This window comes from Molossus molossus, unplaced genomic scaffold (genome assembly GCF_014108415.1).
Source record: "Molossus molossus isolate mMolMol1 unplaced genomic scaffold, mMolMol1.p scaffold_m16_p_13, whole genome shotgun sequence".
Lineage (NCBI taxonomy): Eukaryota > Metazoa > Chordata > Mammalia > Chiroptera > Molossidae > Molossus > Molossus molossus.
The window spans coordinates 91,452,460-91,477,070 of record NW_023425348.1 but is presented as its reverse complement, the minus strand read 5'-3'; the positions used below and the strand labels follow the sequence as shown (position 1 = coordinate 91,477,070).

The window sequence follows — 24,611 nt, the reverse complement described above, 5'->3', positions numbered from 1 at the left end:
GAACCTATTCTGTCAACTAAAGTCGGCCTCCTCAGAAAATAAACTGATTTTGTACAGCCACGTGAGAAACTAAAATGAGTGGGAGAGGTGGTAACCATTTTCACTTTTCTCTTCCTGTTTTTTCAGAGTCTAAGAAAGCAAGTCAGAATTTCCAGTCTTTTCCAATTCCCACGTGATTCTCTAATTTAGAATGAATTCATAGAAAATAGTATTTTTCCATCCAGGGAAGACTCTGCGCCTGCCCTGGACCATCCGCACTCTGGGGTGAGGAAACTGCCTGGGGTGAGGGTGCTCCACCCTCAGCTCCACCCCTATCCCCGCACAAAAGCCGCCTTGGGTTTCACTTTGGGACCATACCCCCCCTTAGGGGGGTCACATGACAGTTAATTAGTGGAAACACTTTGTCTCCTAACAGGAGACCCTAGCAGTTGTTCTCAACCTTCCTAATGCCACCACCCTTTAATACAGTTCCTGGTGTTGTGGAGATCCCCCCAACCATAAAATTATTTTCGTTGCTACATCATAACTATGATTTTCCTACTGTAATGTCTTAGACCACTCCTGTGAAAGGGTCATTCGACCCCCAAAGGGGTCGCGACCCACACGTTGAGAACCGGTGCTAGGGAGACAAGCAACACAGCTTTGTGACATTGTGGGTCAAGCCTCCATCAGGGTCCCTGATCTAAGACACTGGCGCCAGGCTGCAGAGAAGAGGCTCTGGGATACCCCTGGGCACCTCCTGCTCCCCCAGTGTCCCCTAGGGCTGGCAGTGTCATGCACCTAAAAACCATGCTTGAGCCCTCAGAGAGGCCACGAGCCCTGCGTCCTGCCCACCCGCAGGAGCGGACGAGGCACCAGCTTCGGTGGCCCCTCACATGTAGCAGCATCTCCGTAGCCCACTATCCAAGCACGGCCAGGCGGAGAGTTTCGGATGCCCCCCCAACACCGCTCCCCACCGCATCTCAGTTGGGGTGGATGGGAAATTACAAAGTGCTCCTGCGGCGACAACCACAGAGACACCTTTTAGCGATTAGGTAACCACGTAGAGTTCAGCCACTGGGCCTTTGCGGGCTGAGAAGGCCTGAGCCTTGCCCTGCGCAGGACGCGGCCGCAGCCCAGCACCCTGGCTTTGCTCCAGACCCGGCCCCGGCTGACATCATCCGATCGGCAGGAGGGGGCCCCGAAATCCCCTAAAAACATTGTGAGTAATCTCCGGGCCCGCCCTCCAGGCGAAGCCCTGAGCGAGGAGCGAGCTCAGCCCAGCCGCCCCACCAGCGGCCTGCGGACAGGAAGCCTCTGGTCCCCGGTGCGGCGCGCACTCGCTCCGGCCCCGGCCACGGCGTGCGTGCGGCCTGCCGGTGCTCGGCGCGCGCTGGTTGCCCTCCCCGTGCGGGGCGGTGGCGGCGCAGCGCGCAGGCGCGGCCAGTTCCCGGCAGTGACGCGGCGGCGGGCGCGCGCGGCGCATTTCCGCCTCTGGCGAATGGCTCTACTGTAGCGCGCGCCGCGGGCCCAGCTGCGACCCCGGCCCCGCCCCCCGGGATCCCGGGACCCCGGCCATGGACGGTGAGGGCGCCCTCTGGCCCCAGGGGATGGTCACGCCGAGGGCGCGGGGACCGCGGCAAGAGCCTCCGCGCCGCCTTCTGCCCCTTCCTGCGCCGGGGGGCGCTGTGCAGGGAGCGGCCGGCCGGATGGTGGCGTGGGGCGGGGCAGGCGTTGTGGGGTCTCACTCACTTTCCCCTCTAGGTGGATGGGACCAGTAGGTGGTGGAGGGGGGGGGTGAGCTTTGACTGTTTCCCCCCCGGGGCTCATGGGGGCAGATCTGACTTAGTTTCCTTGTTAGGGGAGAATGTATGTGACTTAGTTTCCTCTCAGGATCCCCGGTGGGAAACGCTGTCTCTTTGTTTCACTAGTGAAAGTAGAAAAGGCCCTGACTCAGTTTCCCCGAGTAAAGGGAGAACGCCATACCCAGTATTCTCTCAGGAAACAGGTGTTTCTGGCTTCTTTACTCCCACCCCTTAGTTTCACTACAGGTTTCAGGGAGCAGGTCCTGACTCAGTTTCCCTGGGAGGTCCTCCCTGGTGACGATGGGAAGTGGGCTTGTGCTGACCCTTTTCTCCCTCCCCTTTCAGACCTGTTCCCCCTCATCTTCCCCTCCGGTAAGTGGACCATCTTTTCTCAGTACTTTGGGAGGAGCTCCCCAGGGTTAGGGGCAGTGGGGCAGCCACCTGATGGGGGCGGCTGGCATGTCCCTGCAGAGCCAGCCCAGGCCTCTGGCCCCTATGTGGAGATCATCGAGCAGCCCAAGCAGCGGGGCATGCGCTTCCGCTACAAGTGCGAGGGCCGCTCAGCTGGCAGTATTCCCGGCGAGAGGAGCACAGATACCACCAAAACCCACCCCACCATTAAGGTCAGCACAGTCTGCCGGGCATGGAGTCATTGGGGAGGGACTGTGGGTCCCCAGCAGGTTTGCCTCCAAGCCCCCTTGAAATCTGTGTCTGGGAGTTGGGTCTTGAATTCCTGAGCCTCCAGGGTGCTCCTTGTACTTTGGACAGGTCAATGGCTACACAGGGCCAGGGACAGTTCGCATCTCTCTGGTCACCAAGGATCCCCCTCACCGGCCTCACCCCCATGAGCTCGTAGGGAAAGACTGTCGGGATGGCTTCTATGAGGCCGAGCTGTGCCCCGACCGCTGCATCCACAGGTAAGCTCCCCACAGGCCAGCAGGGCTTCAGGGGTGAAGTGGGAGGACAAGAGGAGGGGTAGTTGTGTCACTGTTACAGTGTTACTTCTTTCTGGACACAGGGTAGAATTCCTCACTGCTTGCTCTGTCCCCAGATCTGCAAGCAGATTTCCTTTGTCTTGAAATGATCTGTTTACGTGTCCACTTTTCCAAGTAGATGTCAGCTTCCTTGCAGCACAGTGGGAAACCATATCAGATGGGGATGGGTCCCTAATTACCTCTCACCCCCAGCCCCTGTGGCTGTAACAGCGAGTCCCTTAGTGTCACATCTCTAGCAGTGAGAAAGAAAGCCATAGAATCAAGAGTCTCCCCTGGAGCTTACATACCAGTTGACAGAGACAGGCTGTAAATAACCATATAAATAAATAGGTAAATACTGTTCTAGAGTGATAATTTAATGATGAAAATGAAGCAGTAATAAGTTAAAAAAACTAGCCCGGTGTGTGGGAGGTGAGGGAGCTGGCCTCATTAGTTTGAACTGGGAGGTCCGGGAAGACCTCCTCCAGGTAAGATGAATGTTGAGAAAGAGCAGGGAAGTGCAGAGAGAATGTTCCAAGCAGAAGGAACAAGTGCAAAGGCCTTGAATTGGGAATGAGTTGAGCGTGTTTGGAGAACAGACAAGAAGCCAGTGTGACTGAGGGTAGGGAGCCGGCAGAGACTGGCTAGGGCCAGATCACAGGCAGAGGGTCTTGTCAGCCAGAGTAAGGAGGGGGTTTCATTGCAGCACAGTGGGAAGCCATTTGAGAGGATTAAGCATGGAGTGGTGGTCTGGTGAGGGCATAGGGAAGAAGGGGCAGACTGGGCGAGGCAGGAGGGCCCAGGCACTGATGGAGACAATGTGACTGATGCCCGGGGGAACTCAGCTTCCAGAACCTGGGGATCCAATGTGTGAAGAAGCGGGACCTGGAGCAGGCCATCAGTCAGCGCATCCAGACCAACAATAACCCCTTCCAAGGTGAGGGCTGAGGGGGCGAAGGCCTGGGCCTGCCTGGAGCACCACCCCCCTCTGTAACCCTTCCATGGCCACCTTCCCTGCATCTCTTCCTAACTGGCCAAGAATCACAGTACAGACAGAATCTTGCTGGCCATTCAGTATACTCCCATGTTACCATTGGGGAAACAGACCCAGAGAGGGGATGTAACAGCCAGGGTCACACAGGTCAGTGATGCGTCTAGAAGCTTCTCTTCTTCGTCCAGGATTCCTACTGTTTCACGCACCCTCAGACAGCCCCAGCCCAGAGCTCCTTGCCCCCACCCCCTGCCCTGGCTCTCCTGACCATCTGCTTTTCCGGCAGTTCCCATAGAAGAGCAGCGTGGAGACTACGACTTGAATGCTGTGCGGCTCTGCTTCCAGGTGACAGTGCGGGACCCATCAGGCAGGCCCCTCCGCTTGTCACCTGTCCTCTCTCATCCCATCTTTGACAACCGTGAGTAGCCAAGGAGTGCAGGAAGGGGGAGGGGTGGGCCTGTGAGAAGAAGGGAGTGGGGTGGTTGTGGCCTACGAGAGGCACTTTGGCTTCGTTCAGTCGTCTTGCCTTTTCTTCATCTCTTCTGTGTCCAGCTCTGCTGGCCTGGGAGACAAGGCAGAGAAGACCAAGAACTGCCCTTGTGTAGCTTCCATGCTGGCAGGGAGTCAGACGGGAGAAAAGCATTTCCAATATGTGATGAGAGGATGGTGTGCCCAGAACTGTATTAATGACTCTAGGAAATGAACTCCCAGGAATAAGATAATGTTAGAAAGAAATAATTCAGTGATGAAAGCTGATAGGAAGTTCACAGATGAATTAGACTGATGCTGATTAACTTCAGTCTTTAATTAAGTAACCAACAGGATGAATGAAAATAAAAGGGCTCTAGGCCCTATGGACAGGAAACTAGACTGAACGGGGCATCAGGAGGGAAGGGTTCATTGCCAAGGTGGGTGTAATAAACTGGGTCAGGTGGAGAAAGGTATGACCAGACTGGTTACCACTGAACTGTAAGCTCCATGAGGGCAGAATGTTAGGTGTTTTGGGTCATTGCATTCTTCATGCCTAGAACAGTGCTGGGCACATAGTAGGGGCCAGTAGATAAATAACTGCTGAATTGGTTGGGGTGAGGAGCCAATGGGAATGGTTGAACCTTGGCTGCAAAGGTGTCAACAAGCTGTGGATACTTGATTTTGGGATGGACCAGGCTGTTACATCTCCTGTAGGTCAGTCCTGGAGACCTCTGGTGGTTCAGGGTTTTTTCCTTATTCCCACATCCTTAGGCGCCCCCAACACAGCAGAGCTCAAGATTTGCCGAGTGAACCGAAACTCTGGGAGCTGCCTCGGGGGGGATGAGATCTTCCTGCTGTGTGACAAAGTGCAGAAAGGTACATTCCAGGAAGCAGGTGGGATTCTGGATCAGGAGGTGAGGGGCAAGGCTGAGCAGAGATGGCAAGTGTCAGGAACTGGCTTTGAATGCCCCCCATAACACCTTGAGGGTAGCACTGTGATATATCTCAGGGGACGAGTGTCAGCGATGGGGCGGGCAGCAGGCTGTGGGTGAGTTGAGCACACTAGCCCACACTGTCACTCTATCTCCTGCAGAGGACATTGAAGTGTATTTCACGGGACCAGGCTGGGAGGCTCGAGGCTCCTTTTCACAAGCTGATGTACACCGACAAGTGGCCATTGTGTTCCGGACACCTCCCTATGCAGACCCCAGCCTGCAGGCCCCTGTTCGCGTCTCTATGCAGCTTCGGCGGCCTTCCGATCGGGAGCTCAGCGAGCCCATGGAATTCCAGTACTTGCCAGACACAGGTACACAGCTGGGGAGGGCAGTGCAGTCAAGGAGGCCAGGGCTGGATGTCTGGGGCTGTAGCTGAGGGTCAAAGCTGGAGGTGGGTGGGATTTACACAGTAATCAGATTCTCTCTTGGCTTGTTTAATAATAATGATACCCAAGACTTTATTGAGCTCTTATTACACGCTTGCCTCTATTTCAAGCATATCAGTGAATTACCTGACTTGATTCTCTCAGGAACCTTTTGAGGTAGGAGATAGCATCTAACTTGCCTGAGGTCATGCAGGTAGAGAATCAGAGTCAGCATTTGAGCCCAGGCTCTCTTGCTCCAGGGTCCTGTTCCATACTGTGTGTCTCTTGTCACTGTCATACAGCCATGGTTAGGTCAAGGCTTTGGGGCATCTCACCATAGTAGGAACAGCCAGAACGAGCCTCTATGCAGTGCCGGTCTTCTAGCCTGAGAGTGTTTTCTACCCTAGGAGCAGTCTAATACAGTTTGGAAAGCAACCCCCAAACCAGCCATCAATTCATTCCACAAATAATTATTGAGTGCCCACTTGGTGCCAGGGCCTGTGCCAGGTATTGTGAATACAGAGATGAATAAGACGTGTTCCTTGACCTTCAGAAGTTCAGTCACATGAGGAAGACACATGCAGAACAGATCCTTAAGTCACAGAGTGCCATGTGAAACGGAGGGAGGTATGTGCTGGAGATAGCTGCATGGAGGAGGTGGCATTTCATTTGGAGAAAAACACAAGCACATTCCTCGGGCAGGTGGACCAGCACCTGGACGGGCAGGGGTGTTGGAGCATGCACAACGTGTTGGGGGACGCTTTGTGGTGGGAGGTGACATTGGGCAGTGAGCAGGCCCAGGCAGGAGAGTCTTGAATGTTGGGCTTAAGGTATTCATCCAGGGTTCCATCCTGAAGGCAGTGGGCAGCCACCGAAAGTTTATAAGCAGAGAAGTGACATGAGCCCCAGATCTGGAAGCTCACCCTGGCAACAGTGATTAGAGGATCTGAGGGAGAGACTGGAGGAGGGGAGGCCATGCTGGAAGATGTCACAGTAGTTCAGGAAGAGAAGATGCAGTGTGAACCTTGCAGAGGGAATGACAAAGAGAGATGATGTCATGTACTGCTGTCTTCTCGGTTACTCGTCAGCCTCATGGGCCTCTTTTTGCGTCTCACACACACCGAGCTGAGTCCCGCCTCAGGACCTGTGTTCTAGCTGTTGCCTCTGCTTGCAGTGCTTGGCCCCAGATCTTCATGTGATGGGCTCACACCAGTGCTTTCCTGGCCACCTCTAAACTAGACTCCCTGACATCATTTTGGTACTGTTAATATCACCCTGTGTCTCTTCCTTAGTGCTTTTATCACTTGCGTTCAGTGGTGTTCCTGCCCCTCTGTCACTAGGATGTCAACTCTTGGGAGCAGGAACCTTGTCTGGTTACTCAGGGCTGTATCCCCAGTGGCTAGGATGGAGCCTGGCACATAGTAGGTGGTTGGTAAATGTGTCGAGTTAGTGAATGGTGGGAGCGAGGGAAGATGTTGAAGACGATTCCAAGGTTTCTAGCTTTGGTGACAGGGCAGACAGGTGGTGAGGGACATGGGAGGAAAAGAACCAGGTTCCTGAGGAGAGGCTTTGGACTGATGGTGTTGAGTGCTTCAGAGTTACCCAAGTGCTGCCATAGTTAGATGGTTATGAAAGCTCTAGACTGAATTACCAAACCACTGGATGAGAATAAGAGCCTCTGTGGAAGCCTCAAGCAAGCCTGTCGGGCCACAGCTACCCCAGAGTGCAAAGCGGTCACTGCCAGGCCTGGATCGAGACCGGAGATGAGCTAGGATGTGAGCAGTGCAAGTAAGAGAGTAAGCTGAGATTCGGGCCCGTGAGGGCTCCTGTCCCAGAGCTTGACCCCTTTACTTGGAGGCACTCATGTGCCTTTCAGAGGGACATTCCGACAACAGGCCTTCTCAGGAAGCTGTGGGATTCTTAGAATAGTTGAATGTCATGCAGCTCTTCTCATTGGCTGGGAAGGTTTGGAGAAAGGGTCTTAGGAAAACTTGGCTCATCACCTGCCTCCTAAGGGCCCTTTGAGAGCTTGGGCCCTTTGAGGTCTAGCTGAGGGGAGCAAGACTCACTTCTCCCGGTCACCTTCCCAGATGATCGTCATCGGATTGAGGAGAAACGCAAAAGAACATATGAGACCTTCAAGAGCATCATGAAGAAGAGTCCTTTCAATGGTGAGATGGGTAATGGGGAGAATTAGAAGGTGGGGGGAAGGGAGACCTTGGGGACCAAGAACTGACACAGACTTGCTCTACAGGACCCACTGACCCCCGGCCTCCTCCCCGGCGCATTGCTGTGCCTTCCCGCAGCTCAACTTCCGTCCCTAAGCCAGGTAAGGATTTCCTGTTGTCCCACTGGAACTCTGGGCTCAGATCGGCTCAGCCTGTGGTTTTCACACTCTGGGAGCGAAAAGAGCAGTCAGCCTTGCCAGCAAGTGTCTGAAGACTGCTGTGTATTGGGCTCATGTTTTTCAGGGCAGGAGGCCTAATTACCTATGCCAGGGCCATCTGGAGAGTGGTGGAGATGCAGGTTCCGAGGCCCCATTACACATCGTGGAATCGAAAGCTTTGGAAGTGTGGTCCAGGAACCAGCTACTTCCTAGGGGCGCTAATGCACATTAAAGTCCGAGAACCACTGGCCAGTTCAAAACCCCATATGGGCCCTGGCTGGTGTGGCTCAGTGATTAGAGTGTTGGCCTGAGCACTGAAGGGTCAAGGGTTCGATTCCCAGTCAAGGGCACATACCTGGGTTGTAGGTTCGATCCCTAGCCCTGGTCATTGCAAGTGCAGAAGGCAGCTAGTTGATTGTGTGTGTGTGTGTGTGTCCCCCTCTCCCTCTCCCACCTCCCACCTCCCTCCCTTCCACTCTCTCTGAAAATCAATGGAAAAAATATCCTCAGGTGAGGATTAAAAAATAATAATAATAGCCCTGGCCGGTTTGGCTCAGCGGTGAGAGCGTTGGCCTGCGGTCCAGAGAGACCCCGGTTCGGTTCCCGCTAAGGGCACGTACCTCAGTTGCAGTTTGTCCCCGGCCCTCATTGGGTTGTGTGGGTGGCAGCCACTCAGTATGTCCCTTTCACGTCGATGGTTCTCTCTCTCCCTCCCACTCTATCTGAACAAAAAATGGAAAAATGTCCTCGGGTAAGGATAAGAAGAAAAATAATAATAATAAAATAAAAACTCCATATTGGATATCTAGGGATACAAAGCACACAATCTCTGCCCTTAGCTCTCAGTTAAATTAGAGAAACAAAAAAGTCTAAAGTAGCAAAATGTATGTGCTGGTGTGTGGCTCAAAAAAAAATGATGAAGTGCTCTGCTTCAGTCTGCACTCACTGGGTACTCCTTGGGCCCATGTCCTCTTGGAACTTGGTTTTTCAGCTGTCAGATGACATTTTACCAGCTGATCCCTGAAAGCATCCCTTCCTCTAAAAGGCTGGGAGAGTTTTCTGGGCTGGAGTGGGTAGGGCGCCAAGGGGTTGCGGCTAGAACTGGACCCTACACACTAGGTCAGTCTGGGTAAAGGGTGCTAGCAGTGATTCCACAGGGAGGGGCTGTCCTGTGCATTAGTGAGGGGCTGGGTGCAGAGGACGGCGGTGCGTCTCAGGTTTTCTCTGACCCCTGTCTCTCTGTCTCTTTTTCAGCTCCCCAGACCTATCCCTTTACGCCATCCCTCAGCACCATCAACTTTGACGAGTTTTCCCCAATGGTCTTTTCTCCTGGGCAGATCCCAAGCCAGACCTCAGCCTTAGCACCAGCCTCTGCCCCAGTTCTGGCTCAGGCGCCAGCCTCTGCCCCAGGCATGGCATCAGCTCTGGTTCAGGCCCCAGCCCCTGTCCCAGTCCTAGCCTCCGGCCTTGCTCAGGCTGTGGCCCTGCCTGCCCCCAAGCCCACCCAGGCAGGGGAAGGGACACTGACAGATGCCCTGCTACACCTGCAGTTTGATGCTGATGAAGACCTGGGAGCCCTGCTGGGCAATAACACTGACCCAGCTGTGTTCACGGACCTGGCATCCGTCGACAACTCTGAGTTTCAGCAGATGCTGAACCAGGGTGTATCTATGGTTCCACACACAGCGGAGCCCATGCTGATGGAGTACCCTGAGGCAATAACACGCCTGGTAACCGGGTCCCAGAATCCCCCTGACCCAGCTCCTGCTCCCCTGGGGACCTCTGGGCTCCCCAACGGCCTCCTCTCAGGGGATGAAGACTTCTCCTCCATTGCAGACATGGACTTCTCAGCCCTTCTGAGTCAGATCAGCTCCTAAGGGGGTGACACCTGCCTTGCCCAGAGCACTGGGCTGCAGGAGATTGAAGCCCTCCCAAAGCAAGCACTTATGGATTCTGGGTGTGTGTGCCCCAGCTGCCCCCAATTTCTTTGGATGATGTCTTCATGGTGAGGGGGTGGTGCATTTTATATTCTTGTATTGGCAGCACCTATCTCTCTCATTTTGGAGGTGCTTAAGCAGAAGCATTAACTTCTCTGGAAAAGGGGGAGCTGGGAGGACTCAAACTCTTCCTTCCCCTATCCTGATGTTCAGCTCTCTTCTCTCTATAGGGAATTATGGAGTCCCCCACCCCCACCCTCCAGCTTCTAGTGCTCTCCTAGAGAGAGACAGGCTGGGGCTCTGGCCTTAGAGGCCGCAAAGCCTTAATTATCAAGCATCTTCCTTAAATCATGGATTTATGTACACTTGAGCCAAAATGATGCCCTTGTTACCAGTTCTGTGGTGCTGGCATTGCCCTTGTGCCTAACACCAGCATTTGAGGGGCTGGTCTTCCTGCCCTGCCAAGGTTATTGCCAGCTCTTTCTTTGCTCAGCTGTGGTTGAAGAGACTGGTGAACAGCTCTGGTTCTCTACATTATCCAGGCAGGTTGGGTCTGAGACGTCTCTGTGCCCCCTTTTTTCAAGTGCCTTAATAGGAGGGCAAGTTGTTTGGACAGTGGGGGGAAGGCAGGTTGGTAGTTCTCTAGTCAAGAGGCTGTTTTTATTGAAGAATCAAAGCAGTTGGACTCTTGCTCTTTCTACTCTGAACTAATAAATTTGTTGCCAAGCCTATCAGAGATTTGCCTTCTTTCATCACACTCCTTGCTAGTCACTTCAGGCTGGGCATTGGTGATTAAGATTTGGATGAATATTTACACTGTCATCTGGGAGCTTACAGTCTGAAGGTGCCCTTGAAAACCCTTAGTCACTGTCCGGTGGATGAAAGTTGGCTGCTAAAATGGATGAGGTTCCCAGTGTAGTGGAAGCCCATTGGCTGTGGGGAGCTTCAGCTTATAGATAAACAGAGCAAGGTGGATCTCAGAGGGGCTAGCCAGCATTTGTAGGTGAGCAGGATTAAGACAATGATGTTGGGCCTGGCCGGTGTGGTTCAGTGGTTGAGTGTCGACCCTGCACCAAGAAGTTGCTGGTTCGATTCCCAGTCAGGGCACATGCTCAGGTTGTGGGCCTAATCTCCAGTGCGGGGCATGCAGGAGGTGGCCAATTGATGTTCTCTCATCGATGTTTCTCTCTCTCCTCTCTCAAATCAATAAAGAAAAAAAATTTTTTTAAGTTAAAAAAAAAACAGGCAATGATGTTGGAAAGTTTCAATGTGGCCAGGCTATAAATTATCAAGAAAGGTGGGCTAGCCCTGGCCGGTTTGGCTCAGCGGTTAGAGCGTTGGCCTGCGGTCCAGAGAGACCCCGGGTTCGGTTCCCGCTAAGGGCATGTACCTCTGTTGCAGTTCATCCCTGGCCCTGGTTGGGTCGTGCGGGTGGCAGCCACTTGATGTGTCCCTTTCACGTCGATGTTTCTCTCTCTCCCTCCCTCCCACTCTATCTGAACAAAAAATGTCCTCGGGTGAGGATAAAAAAAAAAAAGGGCTAAAAGGTTTAGACTTCATCTTTTGGATGGTAAAGGGAGAGAGTACATCTGTTGGGGAAGTGCCACTAAAGGTCTATGGTTTGATATCCTGTTCTGCTAGGGCCAAGGACCTAGGAAATCTTAAATTTGCAGCCCGGGGAGGCCTAAACAAAGCCAGGACACAACCCAAGCAGCCACAGCAGAGGTACTTCCGGTTTGGTCTGACGCATGCGCAGTGAGGTGGGGTCGGCACAAGGCCCTGGCTGGCTCGGCTCGGCTTTTTTAAGTGCGCATGCGCACACATAGGTTTTTGTTTTTTTGTGTGTGTTTTTTTTTGCGTCGGGGAATCAGGTACAGTGCTTTGGGAAAATCCCTCTCCTGAAGCGGATGACGTCTGTGTTCCGGGCTTTGCAGTGTTGTGGGAGGGTGAAGGCAGGGGCAAGCAATTTATCAGCGGGGCGTGCTACAACAACAGCTAGTGAGTAGATCCTGGGTGCAGACTCCGATGGACAGTGCCTGCAGGGGAACATGCCAGCGGGCGACGGAATGTTGTGGAACCGGAAAACCTCTGTAGCGTGGGCCTCGCTCCAGTCTTTCGGTCAGGGGGCGGGGTCAGCGGCCGGGCCTGAATCAGTGGACTACTCAGGGGTCAGCACCGGCTGCACTTCCGCGCGAGGGGCCAGGTCGAGACCTGGGGCGGCGGGGCTTGATGGTGCCCGGGCGCTGTAGGCGCCTGTCTGGTGAGAGGCTGCTGACCCCAGGAAGTGGACGACGGAGCTACCCGTTATGTGGCCAACCCGGGGTACTCCAGCCACGCCTCGTTTCACTCTTCTTGGTCTTCCCAGAGTCCATCCCCCCTACCCCGCGTGACCCCCGGACGCCCCCTAATGGAACTTCCCACACTTCCTGAGTGACCTCATCCAGCTTTTGGCTCACCAGGCCCAAATCCTTATCTTCAGCCTGGACCTCTCTTCTGCGTGCCAGTCCACCGGACATCTCGCACTGATGTCCCTCAGGCCTCTCAAATGCGCTCTGTTCTAAATGACCAGAGCCATCTCAATCCCCCAGCCTGCCCTCTCCATCTCAGCCCTGGACCTGTCCTCTTCCAGGGGCTCCAGCCAGAGACTTGGCCACCACTGTGGATGCTGCGTTTTCTCCTCAAGTCTGCCCACTTCTCCCCATCTCCACCCCTGCTGCCTAGTTTAAGCCACCACTACCTCCCATTGTGGCTACTGCTACAGCCTCCTCCCTGGGCTTTGCTTTCCTTGCAGCCAAGGGGCTCTGACACCCAAATCTCACTTCATTGCCCTCCCTCTGAACATCTACCAACATGACCAGATCTGTTTTCTGCAGAGACACACCCAGAGAGTGACCAGAGCTTTTCACACTGCCCCATTACGGCTGCTCAGAATAGTCCACACCAGGTAAAAGCTGTAAGTGTTGGGAACTGCTAGTCCAGGATCCCCAGTGCACCCTTCACAGCACTTTCTGATTCAGCCCCAGCTTCCTTGACCCTGGGTCCCTGCATGTGCCCTGATCCAGTCCAACAGCCCCGAGACTGCTCCTACCCAGAATACCTCTGACTCAACCTTCAAAACCCAGCCCTCACATTACCTTCTCCATGAAGCCTGATACCCCGATGCTGTTTCTCAAAGCCTACTTCATCCTGCCAAAGCCTAAGTGAATAGATGGACCCAGTGCCTGGGTCTCAGCAGGGTGAACCTCAGCCAGCCTGTAGAAGGGGCTGGACTGGGCAAGTCAATGCCCTGTCAGGGCCTCATATCCATAAAACAAAGGGTTTAGAATCTAAATCCTTTAGATGAAACCCAAGTTTGAAGCTGCTGATGGCACTCATTGGAATGGGCCTAGCCTGGTGAAGAATGAGGGGTCATGGGCTGGTGAGAGAAGCAGGTCAAAAGCTGATTTCCTCCAGGACATGGAAACACCTCCCAGGCAACTGAGGCATAGATACGACCACCTTTGGAACTGGGCCCTGTTAGATCTGGCCCAGTGGTAGAGGGATTGCCAGGCTTGGAGCTCAGTGACTCGAGAGGAGATGGGCCTAGACTGGGGGATATAGGACCTTGCAGGGTGAGAAGGCCTTCATAAGGGGGTGTGGTCAGGCTCTCCTTGACCCTTAAGCTCCATTTCTTCCCTGTGTCGCAGATCCACCCTCTGGCCCTGATCTCTCAGGTTCGGTTCCAGGGCAGGGGCCTGGCTGGGCCTAGCTTGGACAACTAAGCAGAACAGGTGTGGGGTGTGGCCACATGCTTCCAAACAGACCAATAATGTTTGTGGGAGAGAAGCCAAAGGGTGGCCCAGCATCAGAGAACCTCTCAGTGAGTGCCAGCCTAACCCTGAGCCAGTGTCCCCAGGGCCTGCCTTTCTGACTGGTCCTAGGAGCTTGGCTGGGGCCTCTGGGGCAAAACCCCTTCCCCTGTCATGTCATGAACATCAAACACAGACACAAATAGCAGTGGCTTCTTTACTCCCTGAAGTCCCCTTTCTTCACAGAATATTTACAAACGGGAATGGCGTAGGGGAAACTTCGCCACCAAATAATGGGCTTGGGAGCGGGGGCAGTGCGAAGGTGCGCCTCTGCGCAGGGAGAGTTCCTGAGGGGGCCCGGGGCCCTGAAGGACCTGGGCGGCCTGAGCAGGTCCACAGCTAGGCCAAGGCTGGGCCAGACAGCTCAGGCCAGGTCGGTGGTGGGGGAGCCCAGCTGCTTGGAGGCCAGGAGCAGGCGGGTGGCTGCGCTCTCCGATGCGGCCTGCAGCCGCCGGTTGTTGTTCCGCAGGTTCCGAACCTCCTCCTCCAGGGCCACTCTGTCTGCTTTCTCCTGGGGGTGTGGGCCGAGGACGCGGGACTCAGAATGGTCGGCCCTTTACCTGGGGCAGCCCTGTGAATCCCCGGCAACCCCCAGGCCACCCTGTCACCTTCTGCAGGTCCTCCTGCAGCTTCCTGAGCATGGACTCCAGGTGAGAGACCTTCTCTGACAGGCTCCTGGGTTCCGGCCTGAGAACATGGGGGCCAGAACTCAGCGGGACTGAGGCAGAGGGCAGTACCACAGCTGGCTCCCAGACCCCCCCGAGGAGGTGGGCCCAGCCCAGTCTTCCCAGACATGTGTATGTGAAAGCAGAACCCAGGGACAATGTTTAACTCCACTGAATGGGCAGATGGTCACGTAAAGGGACTAGATCAGGGTGGGGAGCCTTACTCAGCATCAGACTTTGGGGTTCCTTTGGCATCTCCACTCTCTGGAATGGGCTGTCCTGTGGGGAAAGAGGGACCATGTGAGCAGGTGGGTAAAGGAAGTAAGAGCCCCAGCCTGGCCCCTTCCCGCACGGCTCTCAGCGGCCTCACCCTCCCGGGACAGCGACTCCAGGATGGTGTTGCAAGTGGAGGCGATCTCCGAGATGGACTGCCACTCGTCTTCCAGAGTCTCGCTGCCCGCCTCTGACATGACTGGGCACAAGGAGGTAGGCTCAGCCGGGGAAGCCCAGGCCAGCCTCCCCCGCCCACCTCCTATCATGTACTACACCTTGTTTCAGACTCACTTTTGCTGATGGAGTTTCGAAGAGACAAGGTTCGTGGCAGGAAGGAGGCCCTCAGCTCTGGGCCTGGGTCACCCCCGTCCTCACCACCACTGGGGCTGGCTGGCCCATCCTGAGGGGAAGAAATGGGTATGGATGCAGTGATGCCCACCATCACCACTGTGCCCATCCCCACTTGTAGGGCTTCAGGGCCTTTTTTCTGCTAACCTGGGTGGGGGGTGTCTCCCTGCCAGCACTGGGTGCTGGCGGCTTGGTCGTGGTGGCCAGGAGGAGGTCCGGGGTGGTGTTGGGCAGAACTGGGGCCTCATCTGACAGGGAGCTGGGAAGAGCAAGGACAGCTCAGCACTAGAAGCTGCACCCCAGGGCCCTGGTTTTCAGAGGCCTGCCTGCCCAGCCTCACTGGGCTGGATGAGAGAGATGGTCGAGAGGGTGTACCTGCAGGGTGATGGTGAGTTCTGGCTGTGCAGGAACTCGGTCCTCTCCTCGGCTAGGTCTCCGGGCCCTGGAGGACCGCTGCCATCATTCAGGCACACGTGCAGCACCTGCTTCTTGGTGGGCATCAGGGCCACTCCAGGGACCTCATCCTGCACTGGCTCCGGGGCCCCCCGCCGGCTGGGCTCCTGTAGAGACAGCCTGTACAGCTCTGAAAAGCTCCTGCGGGGAGGAAGGGGCAGCTTCAGGTTAGAACAACCCCGTCCCTAGCAGCTGCATCACCAGCTCCACTCCCAGCCGTGTCTGAGGCTCACTTTCAGGAGGAGAGCTCTTCAAACTCCCTAACAATGAAAAACGTTTGCCTGGCTACTGGCCATTCTTCCAGACCTAGGTTCAAATCGCATGCTGCCCCTGTGTATCCTGGGCAAATCACTGAATGTCCATTTCTCCATCTGTGAAATGGGGATAACAGTACTGATCTCATACCTTGCTGTGGGGATTTAAATAACAACACAGGTGAATCACTTAGCACAGAGATCCAAAAACTACTGTTTGGGGACCAAATTCAGGCCCTACCTTTTCTGTTTTAAATGTGCCTGTTTTTGAACTAATGCAAGCTAAGAATGGTTTTCACATTTATAATAGTTGAAAGAAACCAAAAGAATGTTTCATGACACATGAAAATCATATAAAATTCAAATATCAGGCCCAGCTGGTATGGTTCAGTGGTTGAGAATGGACCCACGCACCAAGAGGTCGCTGGTTCCATTCCCGGTCAGGGCACATGCCCAGGTTGTGGGCCTGATCCCCAGTGGGGGGCGTGCAGGAGGTGGCCAGTCGATGTTCTCTCTCATCAATGTTTTTATCTCTCCCTTCCTCTCTCTCTCTAAAATCAATAAAGAAAAAAAAGTTGTAATTCAAGTATCAGTGTCTATAAATAAAGTTTTAGTAGAACTCACACTCATTTACTAATTGGCTTCATTCTACCCATAAAGGAAGTGCTGTTCAGAGAGATTGAGAGACTGGGATTTCTCAAAAAGGAAAGGCCTTCACCTGCGTCTTGAGAATGGCAGTGGAGACACAGGAGGCACTACAAGGTGGCCAGCTGCCCAGCCCTCCCACCTTCCCACCTTCATCCAGGCGCCCTGACCTGCGGGGCCGGCCGCTCTCATCTGGGGGCAGGACGGTGATGCAGACCTTGGGCGCGGAGCGCAGCAGCTGGGCCGCAGCCTCGGGGCCAAGGTTAGGCAGCGTCTGGCCGCACACACGCAGCAGGCGCGACCCGGGCCGCAGTCCCGCAGTCTCCGCGAACGTGAAGCGCTCCACGTGCGTGACAAAGCCTTCGGCGTCCACTTCGAAGCCTAGGCGGCCTTGGCCGTCGCGGGGCGGCGCCAGCTCACGGGTCTCGCAGCCACGGCTCACCAGCTGGGGCGGAGCGTGGCTTAAGTGGGGCTGACCCGAGGAGGGGCCCCCCCGAAGCCAGACCTGTGAACCTCGTCCCAGGCCACACAGACCTTCCCCTCAGCCCCCTTGGAGAGTGTTGGCAACCCACCCGGCAGATGAGGGCTGGGAGACTAGGGTCACCTGCCTGAGGACAGTTTTAGCTTTGCCAAACTCGGGCTGGGCCTGCCCCCAGCCCCACCCTGACCGTCCCTTTCCGGGGAGGCGGCCAAAGCGAAGGATTCCAAAGCAGGCTCCGCCCCCAACGCGGGGAGGGACCAGGGCACTGGCCGTGCACCCCTGGGTCGTACCTGTAGGCGCGCCACGACCTCGCCTACAGCTTGCCCAGGGGGTTGGTCAAACCGCAGGGTGATCGCCTCCCCTCGGCCGTGGTACAGATCCAGCTGTTGCTCCGAGAAGGTCCAGGCCAGCACATCGCGACAGGCGCAGTTAAAGACTACACGGCCGTCGCGTGGCACCACCAGCACCAGCGCTTCAGCTGAGATGCCTAGCAGGCAGGGTACCTCGGTGCCGTCGGGGCTGCCCGCCTGGGCCCCGCCAGCACCCCGCGCCCCTGGCGCCGCGCGCACTCCCCACACCAGCGCGCCCGCAGCCTGCAGCTCGGTGCCCGCGCCCCGAGGGGACGCCCGCCGCCGTCCGCCCAGGGAGGGCAGGCCAAAGCGAGAAGCTGAGTCCAGCGACGTGGTGGTCACTTCATTGGTGGCCAGGTCCTGTAAGTACTGCTGGCGCGTGCGTGTGGCCATGGTATGGAACTGGCGTGCGTGGCCTGCCGCCTGCTCGCCATTGAGCGCCTTGGCCAGCAGGAAGGCCCGGAAGTCGGCGTTGGCTGGGAAAGGGCCTCCACCTCGGGGCAGGGCTGGACCAAAGGCCGGGGTGTCCTGGGTGCGGCTCACAGCCACCCTGCAGGGAGGAAGACGGTAGTCGGTAGTCGGGGCAGCAGGAAGGATCCAGAAAGCCTTGCCTATGGCAGAAGAGGAACCACCTGGGCGCCCACCTGTAGGAAGTGTGTGCAGTGCAGGGCGCGTGTGCCCTCACCACCAGGAACACGTGCTGAAAGTGTGAGCGGATGGTGGTGGGGCTGAAAGGCTTGCTGCCCGGTTCCTGGAACACGATGGTCACAATGTTGTTGCCGATGTGGCGTTTCCGAAGGAGCTGGGGGTCAGAGGGTGGGGGATGTGAGCGGGACCTTTCTGCACCCCAAGTCCCTCCTCATTCAAGCAGGGCAGAGCCTGGGCACCAGTGGGCCCACCACCTGCCCCTGGGTTTTTGTCTTTGAGGAGGGTTACCAGCTGGGAGGGTTGCTGGAGGTCAACAGAGCTCAGGCTCAAATATCGCCATGCCCACAGCACCCCTCCATGGCTCCCCACAGGCCCCGACCACCCCACCCCAGCCCTCTCGCACCTGCTGCTGGTTATTGGGGGTGTAAGGCAGCATTGTGGACACGTGGAACATGATCTCGTAGTCCTGGTACACGGTGTAGAGTGAGTACATACCAGTGGAATCCGCTGTGGCCAGGGAGTTGGGACACAGGGAGAGAGAAAGGGTGATCTGGGTGGCTTGAACTTACCATCCCTGCCTGCAGTCTGGAGCCTCTGTGCCCCCAACCAGCAGGTGGACAACCCCTTCATGCCTCCAGCCATGCAGGCCACGAGGTCTTCAGCCTTGGCTGCTCCCCTTCCCCTCCCCCCACAGGTTCCAGCCTCCAGCCTATGGTCAGGTGGGGGTGTTGAGACAGAATGAAGACAGGAAAAAGAAATGGCCTGAGGGAGGCAGGCAGATGTCTGGGAGAGGACAGAGGTTGGCCCAGGCACCACCCTGCGTGGAGCAGTGACAGTGGCAGGCAGATAGGAGGTGCTCAGTAAAAATGCCTCCTCAGGGCCCAGGGCCCAGGGCCCTTAAACCAGGAGGCAGGGCACTACCAGGAAGCTGAGCTGGTAAAACATGTATGTTTGATGGAGGGGGTGGTACCCCCAAACCCCTTTGGCCCCAGCTCAGGCAGTAGGCATCAGGGCCTTGGAGACAGTCCCAGCCTCTCCTCCCAGCCCGTGGCTTGGATTTTGCAGCTCCTGACCCATGTCCCCAGCCTACCCAAAAAACTCTCCACTCCTGGCCCCAACCCTAGACCATATGAAACAGAGAAGTGACAAGACAGTTGGTTCTCACCAAGGCATCCTGCCCCAGCATGAGGCTGCCCCCACCCCCCTGGGCCTCACTTTTGGTGTCCAGCTGGGCCCGGTAGTTCTCAAAGCCTTTGAGCCGCACCACATTGCCCAGCAGGCTGAGGAACTGCGTGAAGGCGGGTCCTGCCTCCTGGTTGTTGTACATTTCTTCTTCGGAGCCCTGGCCTGCCCGGCAGTACAGGATGCCCACCTTGCGCTGGAAGCTCAGCTGGGAGGGGGCAGGGAGGGAACAAGCTCAGTCCCCTCCAGTCCCACCTCCACTGGGGCTTGGGGAATGGATGGGACGCTAGCCTGGAGGCTGGGCTGCCTTGATGCCTGGCCCTGAATGACAATGCCAACCTCTCTAAGCCATCTCTGTATCCTCACCTATCAAGTGGGTTTGGTCTGTCCTGCTCCCAGTGCTCAAGAGGGTAGAGGACGACACAGGTGGGACAGGACTGGGAGGGGGGTGGTACTCCTGTGACCACAGAGGAGGTGACTCATGGAAAGGGCCCTGAACATGGTATACTCAATTCTAATAAACAGTCACATTGTCATCCTCCTCAATTCAAAGCTAGCCTGTCCCCTGCTCCCTCAAATCCCAGGCACCTCCATCCCAGCTTCTGGAGGCCTTGAACCCCACACCACTTTTGCTCATTCTTTGCTCCTGGCTCCTTTCCATCTGGGGTTAACTGCACAGCTTGAGGCACTATGACGCTCAAGCTGTTCCCCTCCAGCACTGGCCTCCCTGCTTCATATCAATCCTGTCTGTATCCACAGTCCTCACTTTAATTTCATCCCCGTTAACCCCTGCAGCCCCACTTGCACCCCAGCTCCTAAACCCCAACTCCCTCCCAACTCCCTCGGATCTTCTTAAAGTACAGGCTCTCATTCAGTAGGTCTGGGGCTGGGCCCAAATATCTGCATTTCTAACAAGTTCCCGGACGATGTGGATGCTGCTGGTCTAGACCTTATTTATAGAGGCAAGGCTCCAGATGACCTCTGATACCCTCTCTGAAAAGCTAGCTTCGCTGGGGTCATAGTCCTATCCAGGATCAGGGCTAGGTGTATGAGAGCTGGGCAGGCTGGGTTCAGACCAGGTCTGGCAGTGGGGCTGGGGACACCCCGGCCACTCACCACTTGCTCGTCCAGCGTGAGCAGCGTGCGTGGCACCTTCGGTGAGGCTGAGCCCAGGCGCAGGCAGGTTGGGCTCAGCCGAGGTGCCACGTGCTCCAGAAGCTTCCTTGGGGACAGGCCCCTCGGGGGCCCTGGGGGCAGTGCCTCCTCCGAGATGGTGCCCCGGAGGGTCCGGAGCTGAGGAGGACATGTGGGGGCACTCAGGCTACATACAGGTTGTTGAAGGTGAAACCCACAGTCTGATCCCATGACCCCGGCCCACCTGTGTGGTCCGCACGATGATACGGTAGCTGTGTAGAGTGCCCCCTCCGCTGCCCTCCTTCTCCTCCCGCCGCAGGCTTATTGCCACCGGACCCAGCACCTCGTCCAGTCCGAAGAAGTTCTGGTGTTCTGGGGGTGGGTCCCAGACAACGGATGACAGTCCTGCCGCCCTGCAGTCCCACCCTTGCCAGACCATGCCCATCACTAAATCCCACTTTAGCCCCATCTCATCTCAAAGTGCAGACCCTAACCTAAGGCCCACCCCTCCGAAGCCCTATATTCTGTCAAGCCAAGTACCTGCTCCCAGACACCAGGCCCTATGCCCCGCACCCTCATCCCCCTCTATCACACCTTGTCTCAGATCCAGGGGGCCGATGCCTGCCTACTCCCATGCCTAGATCCTGCCATGACCCTGCCCACCGTGCCCATGTTCTCCAGGACGTCTGGGACCCTCCCTTCTGGACACTGATAAGAACAGGGTTCTGGGTTGCAGGGGTTTTCAGGCCTCAGTCGTCACCTCACAGAAACGTAGTAGCAGATCTCTCCCCAGCCCAGAGGAGTATGACAAGGACCAGGCGGAAGCAGAGGGGCGTGCCTGGCTGCGGGTGGAGGCTGGGGTTGGCCTGAGGTAGGTGGCTAAAGCTGGGCCCAACGGCAGTCTTGGCCCAGAGGCAGAGCCTAGCCCTTCCTATGGCCAGGGACTCGACAGGGAAAGGACAGCTCAGGAGTCCTGTGTACACTGCAGGTGGCAGGGACCTCTGTTCCTCCCGGCAGCCTTCCCCTCACCTTTGTTGTAAAAATACTTGCGGTAGTAGCCAGCACCCAGGTCTGCATGCTCCAGGCTGTAGGCTGAGGTTCGGTTTTGTGGCTCCTCCAGAACCGACACAGCTGCGTTGGGCAGTGCAGGAGGTACAGGTGGGGACACTGGTCCACCCAGGCCCAATTCACCCTCACCCCCAAGCTCACTCACAAAGCCAGGTGCTTCAAGCAGCAGGTCTGAGCTGGCAGACTGGTCCTCGGCCAAAGCCAGGGTCCCAGAGCCAGCCTCTGTGTGGCCCCCTGTCCCCCGAGGCCGTGGAGCCCAGTCAAAGAGCAGGCTCTGCACGTCATAGTGAGCGAACCAGCGGGGCTCAGGCACTGGTGGGAAGGCGGGCTCCGGCTCCTCAGCTGGCAGCCCCAGCAGCGCCAGTGGGTCAGCGAAGAGTTGAGTGGGGACCGCGGCAGGGCGACTGGCGTCCTCATGGCTGTGGGCACGGGCTCGAGGGCTGGCTGGTGTGGGGGGCCGAGCCTCGCCTGCATCACTGCCGCTGCGCAGCAGGGGGCCCCGGGTTGGCCTTGGCTCGAAGGTGTGTGGTGTCAGCGGGGGCCGTGCTGGCTGGCGAAGCTTTCGGGCGAAGAGGTCGTCAGTGGGTGCAGGGGCCATGCCCCGCCGAGGGCTCCCAACGCCGCCGGCCCACATGGGCGTGCAGCGGGCCTGGCTTTCCGGGGGCCCGGCCGCATTGGCAGGCACGGGGGTGTCGGATGCTTGGTTCCCAGCTGGCAGGCTGGTTCTTGCCCTGAGGGAGGAGGGGGCTGCTCAGAGAGGCCTGGGGAACAAAACAGGAACCCAGGTTTCCAGTCTGGTCCTCCACTACACGGGTTGGCTTCCGGCCTCCTCTGAGACCATCAAAGCCGCTTCCGCTTTCCTGGCCACTTCCTCGTCTGCCTCAGGCTAAGGTTTCCAGCCCCCTCCTCCAGCTTAGTGCTGGGCAGGGCCAGGGCTAGGCTGCTGGGGCCTTGGCCCTGAGGATCTGGAGCCTGGGCAGCCCTGGGGCTGCCAGAGTCCCCCACTTCCCACTCACACACCTTGGCTTTGGCCTGAGCCCTGACGGAAGGTCCTCACCAAGGCCTGGCCCAACTGGACAGATGATTTGTCTCAGCTGGGACGGGAAACCCATGGGGCCATTGGTGTCTGGGTCCTGCCCACTTGACAAAGGGAGGACGTCCTGTCCCCAGAGACTTTCCTCCCTGCCCTTCCCACTTCCTCTGGGTCCCTGAGAAGATGAGCACCCAGAGGCCAAGTCTCAAAGCCCTGGTCCTCAGAGCCTCAAAACCTCAAGGACACAGGGGTTCCCAGGGGGCACTGGCAGGGCAGCAGAAACGACAAGAGGACTTCCTTTGGCACAGGAAGTGGCCTCAACTCTGGGCCCAGCCCCCTACCCAGCTCCACATCCTGAGGAAGGTGGTGGGGTCACACCAGCTCAGTCATGGGACTCAAGTCACACTGGCCTGAAGGACAGGCCCTGGCTCACCCTCTTCCAGGCCAGGCCTAGGGGCAGAGCAGTGAGTCACAATGACTGGGCCCCTTTGCTGGAACTGGGACCCTTGGGGATCTCTGCCTATCTGGCCTCACTGATGCTGACAGGGAGGTCTGAACCCCATGTGACGGACAGTCAAACTGAGGTCCAGATCAGGGGATGCTCTTGCCTGAAGCAATTTCGTGTTAGAGCTAGGATTTGACCCTGGGTCAATCTCCAGGGCTAAACAGGGCTGTGCTCATCCACTGCTGCCCGAGTGTATGGGTGTGGAGATGGGGGGTTGGGCAGGGGTTCAAGATCTCACAGGATGTAGACTGAGACACCCAAGGCCCCAGGGACCCGCTAGGTGCGGAAATGTGGGGAGGCCAGGGGCAGGTGTGAGAAAGTAATAGGGAGCCACCCCCAAATGAACCCAGGATGGAGTTGGCCACTAGGGGTGCAGGCACCTGCTAGTGGGTTTTTGTACATCATCCGGTAACATTGTGTGGGGCTGGACTTGGAGGGGTCGGGGGTAGGGGCTCTGTGAACCCCTCAGCTAAAGCTCCAGAACCAAGCAAGGGTAGGCCTCCAAAGCTGAGTGTTTCCCCCTTGTTTCTCCTAGCAAGCTCTGATGCTAACCTTGAGCCTCTGTTCTCTCATCTCTAAAATGGGGTTAACCATTACTGTTCCTTCTCAACACTGCAGGGAGATTGGATGGATGGTGAATGGAGTGAAGCTGGACACGTTAAGTGTGTAGAGGCAGATGCAGGCCCTGGCTCCACATGCCAAGCTCTGGGGCCTGGACTGTGGTGTGTGATGGGGGTGGGAGGGGACATGAGGGAGGGGTCCGTGCAGGCTCCTGCTCTGTGTGAGCTGACTTCCGCGTGTTCCTTTACAGCCCATGAGCTGCTCTTGCTCTGGCCCAGTGCCGGGCTCTGGCTCTGTCTTGGGGGTGTTCTTGGGCTCTGCCCCCCACCCAGCAGCTTCACACAGGGTCCATTGAGGCCGGGACATTCCTCCCGGCCTGTGTCACTGGGGAAGGGGGGCTGGCCCCGCCCCCACAGATCCGGAAGGCCCGGCTGCCCCAGGAGGAGGCGCTGGATGCTTCCCAGCACATCTGGAGGTCATGACCCTATTTCTGCTGCCAGGGGTGCGACAGATGTTTCCTCCCAGGCCTGGCCCGGGGCTGGGGGCGGTGTGCAAAGGCTGGAGAGGAGGCCACCCAGGGAGAAGGGGAGCCCCCAAACAGGGGGACCCCTGCACACCGCCAGCAGCAGAGGCAGTTGCCAGTACCACCGAGAGCAGCCAGGGGCCACCGCAATCGCTCGCACACTAGCACACCAGCCCGGTCGGCCGTCACGCAGAGGACAAAGTCGGGGCCAGCGGCAAGGGACTAGACATGCCGACTCAGGACGAGCGGGAGCCTGGTGGGAGGTTGGGAAGGTACAGGCGGCGAACGCATCCAGGATCCCCTCCCATACATACACCACCCGAGCCCACGCCAGTCCACGTTCTCCCCTGTGCAGCCCGACCGCGGTGACTCTGCTCTCCCGCGCCCGCTGGTACCTCTGGGGCTCCCGCCCGGCGGCCTCCTCCCGCGCTGGGGTTCCACAGCCGGCTCTCCAGCTACTGCTCCCGGCGCCGGCTCCGCCTGGGGGCGGGGCCACAGCGGGGCGGGGCCACCGCAGCTGGGGCGGGGCTGGCCCCGGCGGGAAGAGCTGGAGCAGAGCGCCGGCCAGAGGTAGGCCCAGCCCAGAGAGCTGTCCTGTTCTCCAGCCCTGGGCTGAGACACACAAAAAAGTGTACCGGCCCCCCAGACCAACTGGGAGGGCTAGAGCAGAGTACCTAGTGTCCAGCTCGCCCGGGAACAAAACAGGTGCTCAGGAACTGGGACTTTCTGTCCGAGCA

The 24,611-nt window shown here is 57.2% G+C and overlaps 2 protein-coding genes across 3 annotated transcripts; one reads left to right on the top strand and one right to left on the bottom strand.

Moving 5' to 3' along the window:
• Positions 1-1,494: 1,494 nt before the first annotated feature.
• On the top strand, positions 1,495-10,819 carry RELA (RELA proto-oncogene, NF-kB subunit). The gene is made up of 11 exons (XM_036259273.1): positions 1,495-1,563; positions 2,130-2,156; positions 2,256-2,407; positions 2,553-2,701; positions 3,604-3,695; positions 4,036-4,167; positions 4,992-5,096; positions 5,314-5,526; positions 7,671-7,751; positions 7,835-7,909; positions 9,221-10,819. Exons 1-11 carry the CDS (start codon positions 1,557-1,559, stop codon positions 9,841-9,843), a joined length of 1,656 nt encoding a protein of 551 aa, XP_036115166.1. The 5' UTR covers positions 1,495-1,556; the 3' UTR covers positions 9,844-10,819.
• A 3,062-nt stretch (positions 10,820-13,881) lies between these two features.
• SIPA1 (signal-induced proliferation-associated 1) lies at positions 13,882-24,346 on the bottom strand. Of its 2 annotated transcripts, none has more exons than XM_036258436.1 (16): positions 24,270-24,322; positions 21,214-22,013; positions 20,429-20,556; positions 20,167-20,343; positions 19,084-19,258; positions 18,272-18,375; positions 17,865-18,022; positions 17,161-17,770; positions 16,560-16,834; positions 15,413-15,631; positions 15,185-15,296; positions 14,981-15,089; positions 14,787-14,888; positions 14,641-14,695; positions 14,360-14,438; positions 13,882-14,262 (listed from the first exon to the last, which is right to left on the bottom strand). In XM_036258436.1, the coding sequence occupies exons 2-16, from the start codon at positions 21,884-21,886 to the stop codon at positions 14,116-14,118; spliced, it is 3,123 nt and encodes a 1,040-aa protein (XP_036114329.1). In that variant the 5' UTR covers positions 21,887-22,013; positions 24,270-24,322; the 3' UTR covers positions 13,882-14,115. The 2 variants fall into 2 exon arrangements, with proteins under 2 accessions (XP_036114329.1, XP_036114328.1); XM_036258435.1 differs by having other exon boundaries at positions 13,901-14,262; positions 21,214-21,983; positions 24,270-24,346.
• Positions 24,347-24,611: the final 265 nt, after the last annotated feature.

Excerpts from the sequence above, each read along its gene's own strand:
- RELA (XM_036259273.1), top strand. Across the intron at positions 2,702-3,603 it reads CCCGACCGCTGCATCCACAG|CTTCCAGAACCTGGGGATCC; the intron begins GTAAGCTCCCCA and ends GGGGGAACTCAG. Across the intron at positions 7,752-7,834 it reads GAAGAAGAGTCCTTTCAATG|GACCCACTGACCCCCGGCCT; the intron begins GTGAGATGGGTA and ends CTTGCTCTACAG.
- SIPA1 (XM_036258435.1), bottom strand. The coding sequence starts at position 21,886 with ATGTGGGCCGGCGGCGTTGGGAGCCCTCGGCGGGGCATGGCCCCTGCA. Across the intron at positions 19,259-20,166 it reads TCACGCTGGACGAGCAAGTG|CTGAGCTTCCAGCGCAAGGT; the intron begins GTGAGTGGCCGG and ends GCCCCCTCCCAG. Across the intron at positions 14,263-14,359 it reads TGCAGGAGGACCTGCAGAAG|GAGAAAGCAGACAGAGTGGC; the intron begins GTGACAGGGTGG and ends CCACACCCCCAG.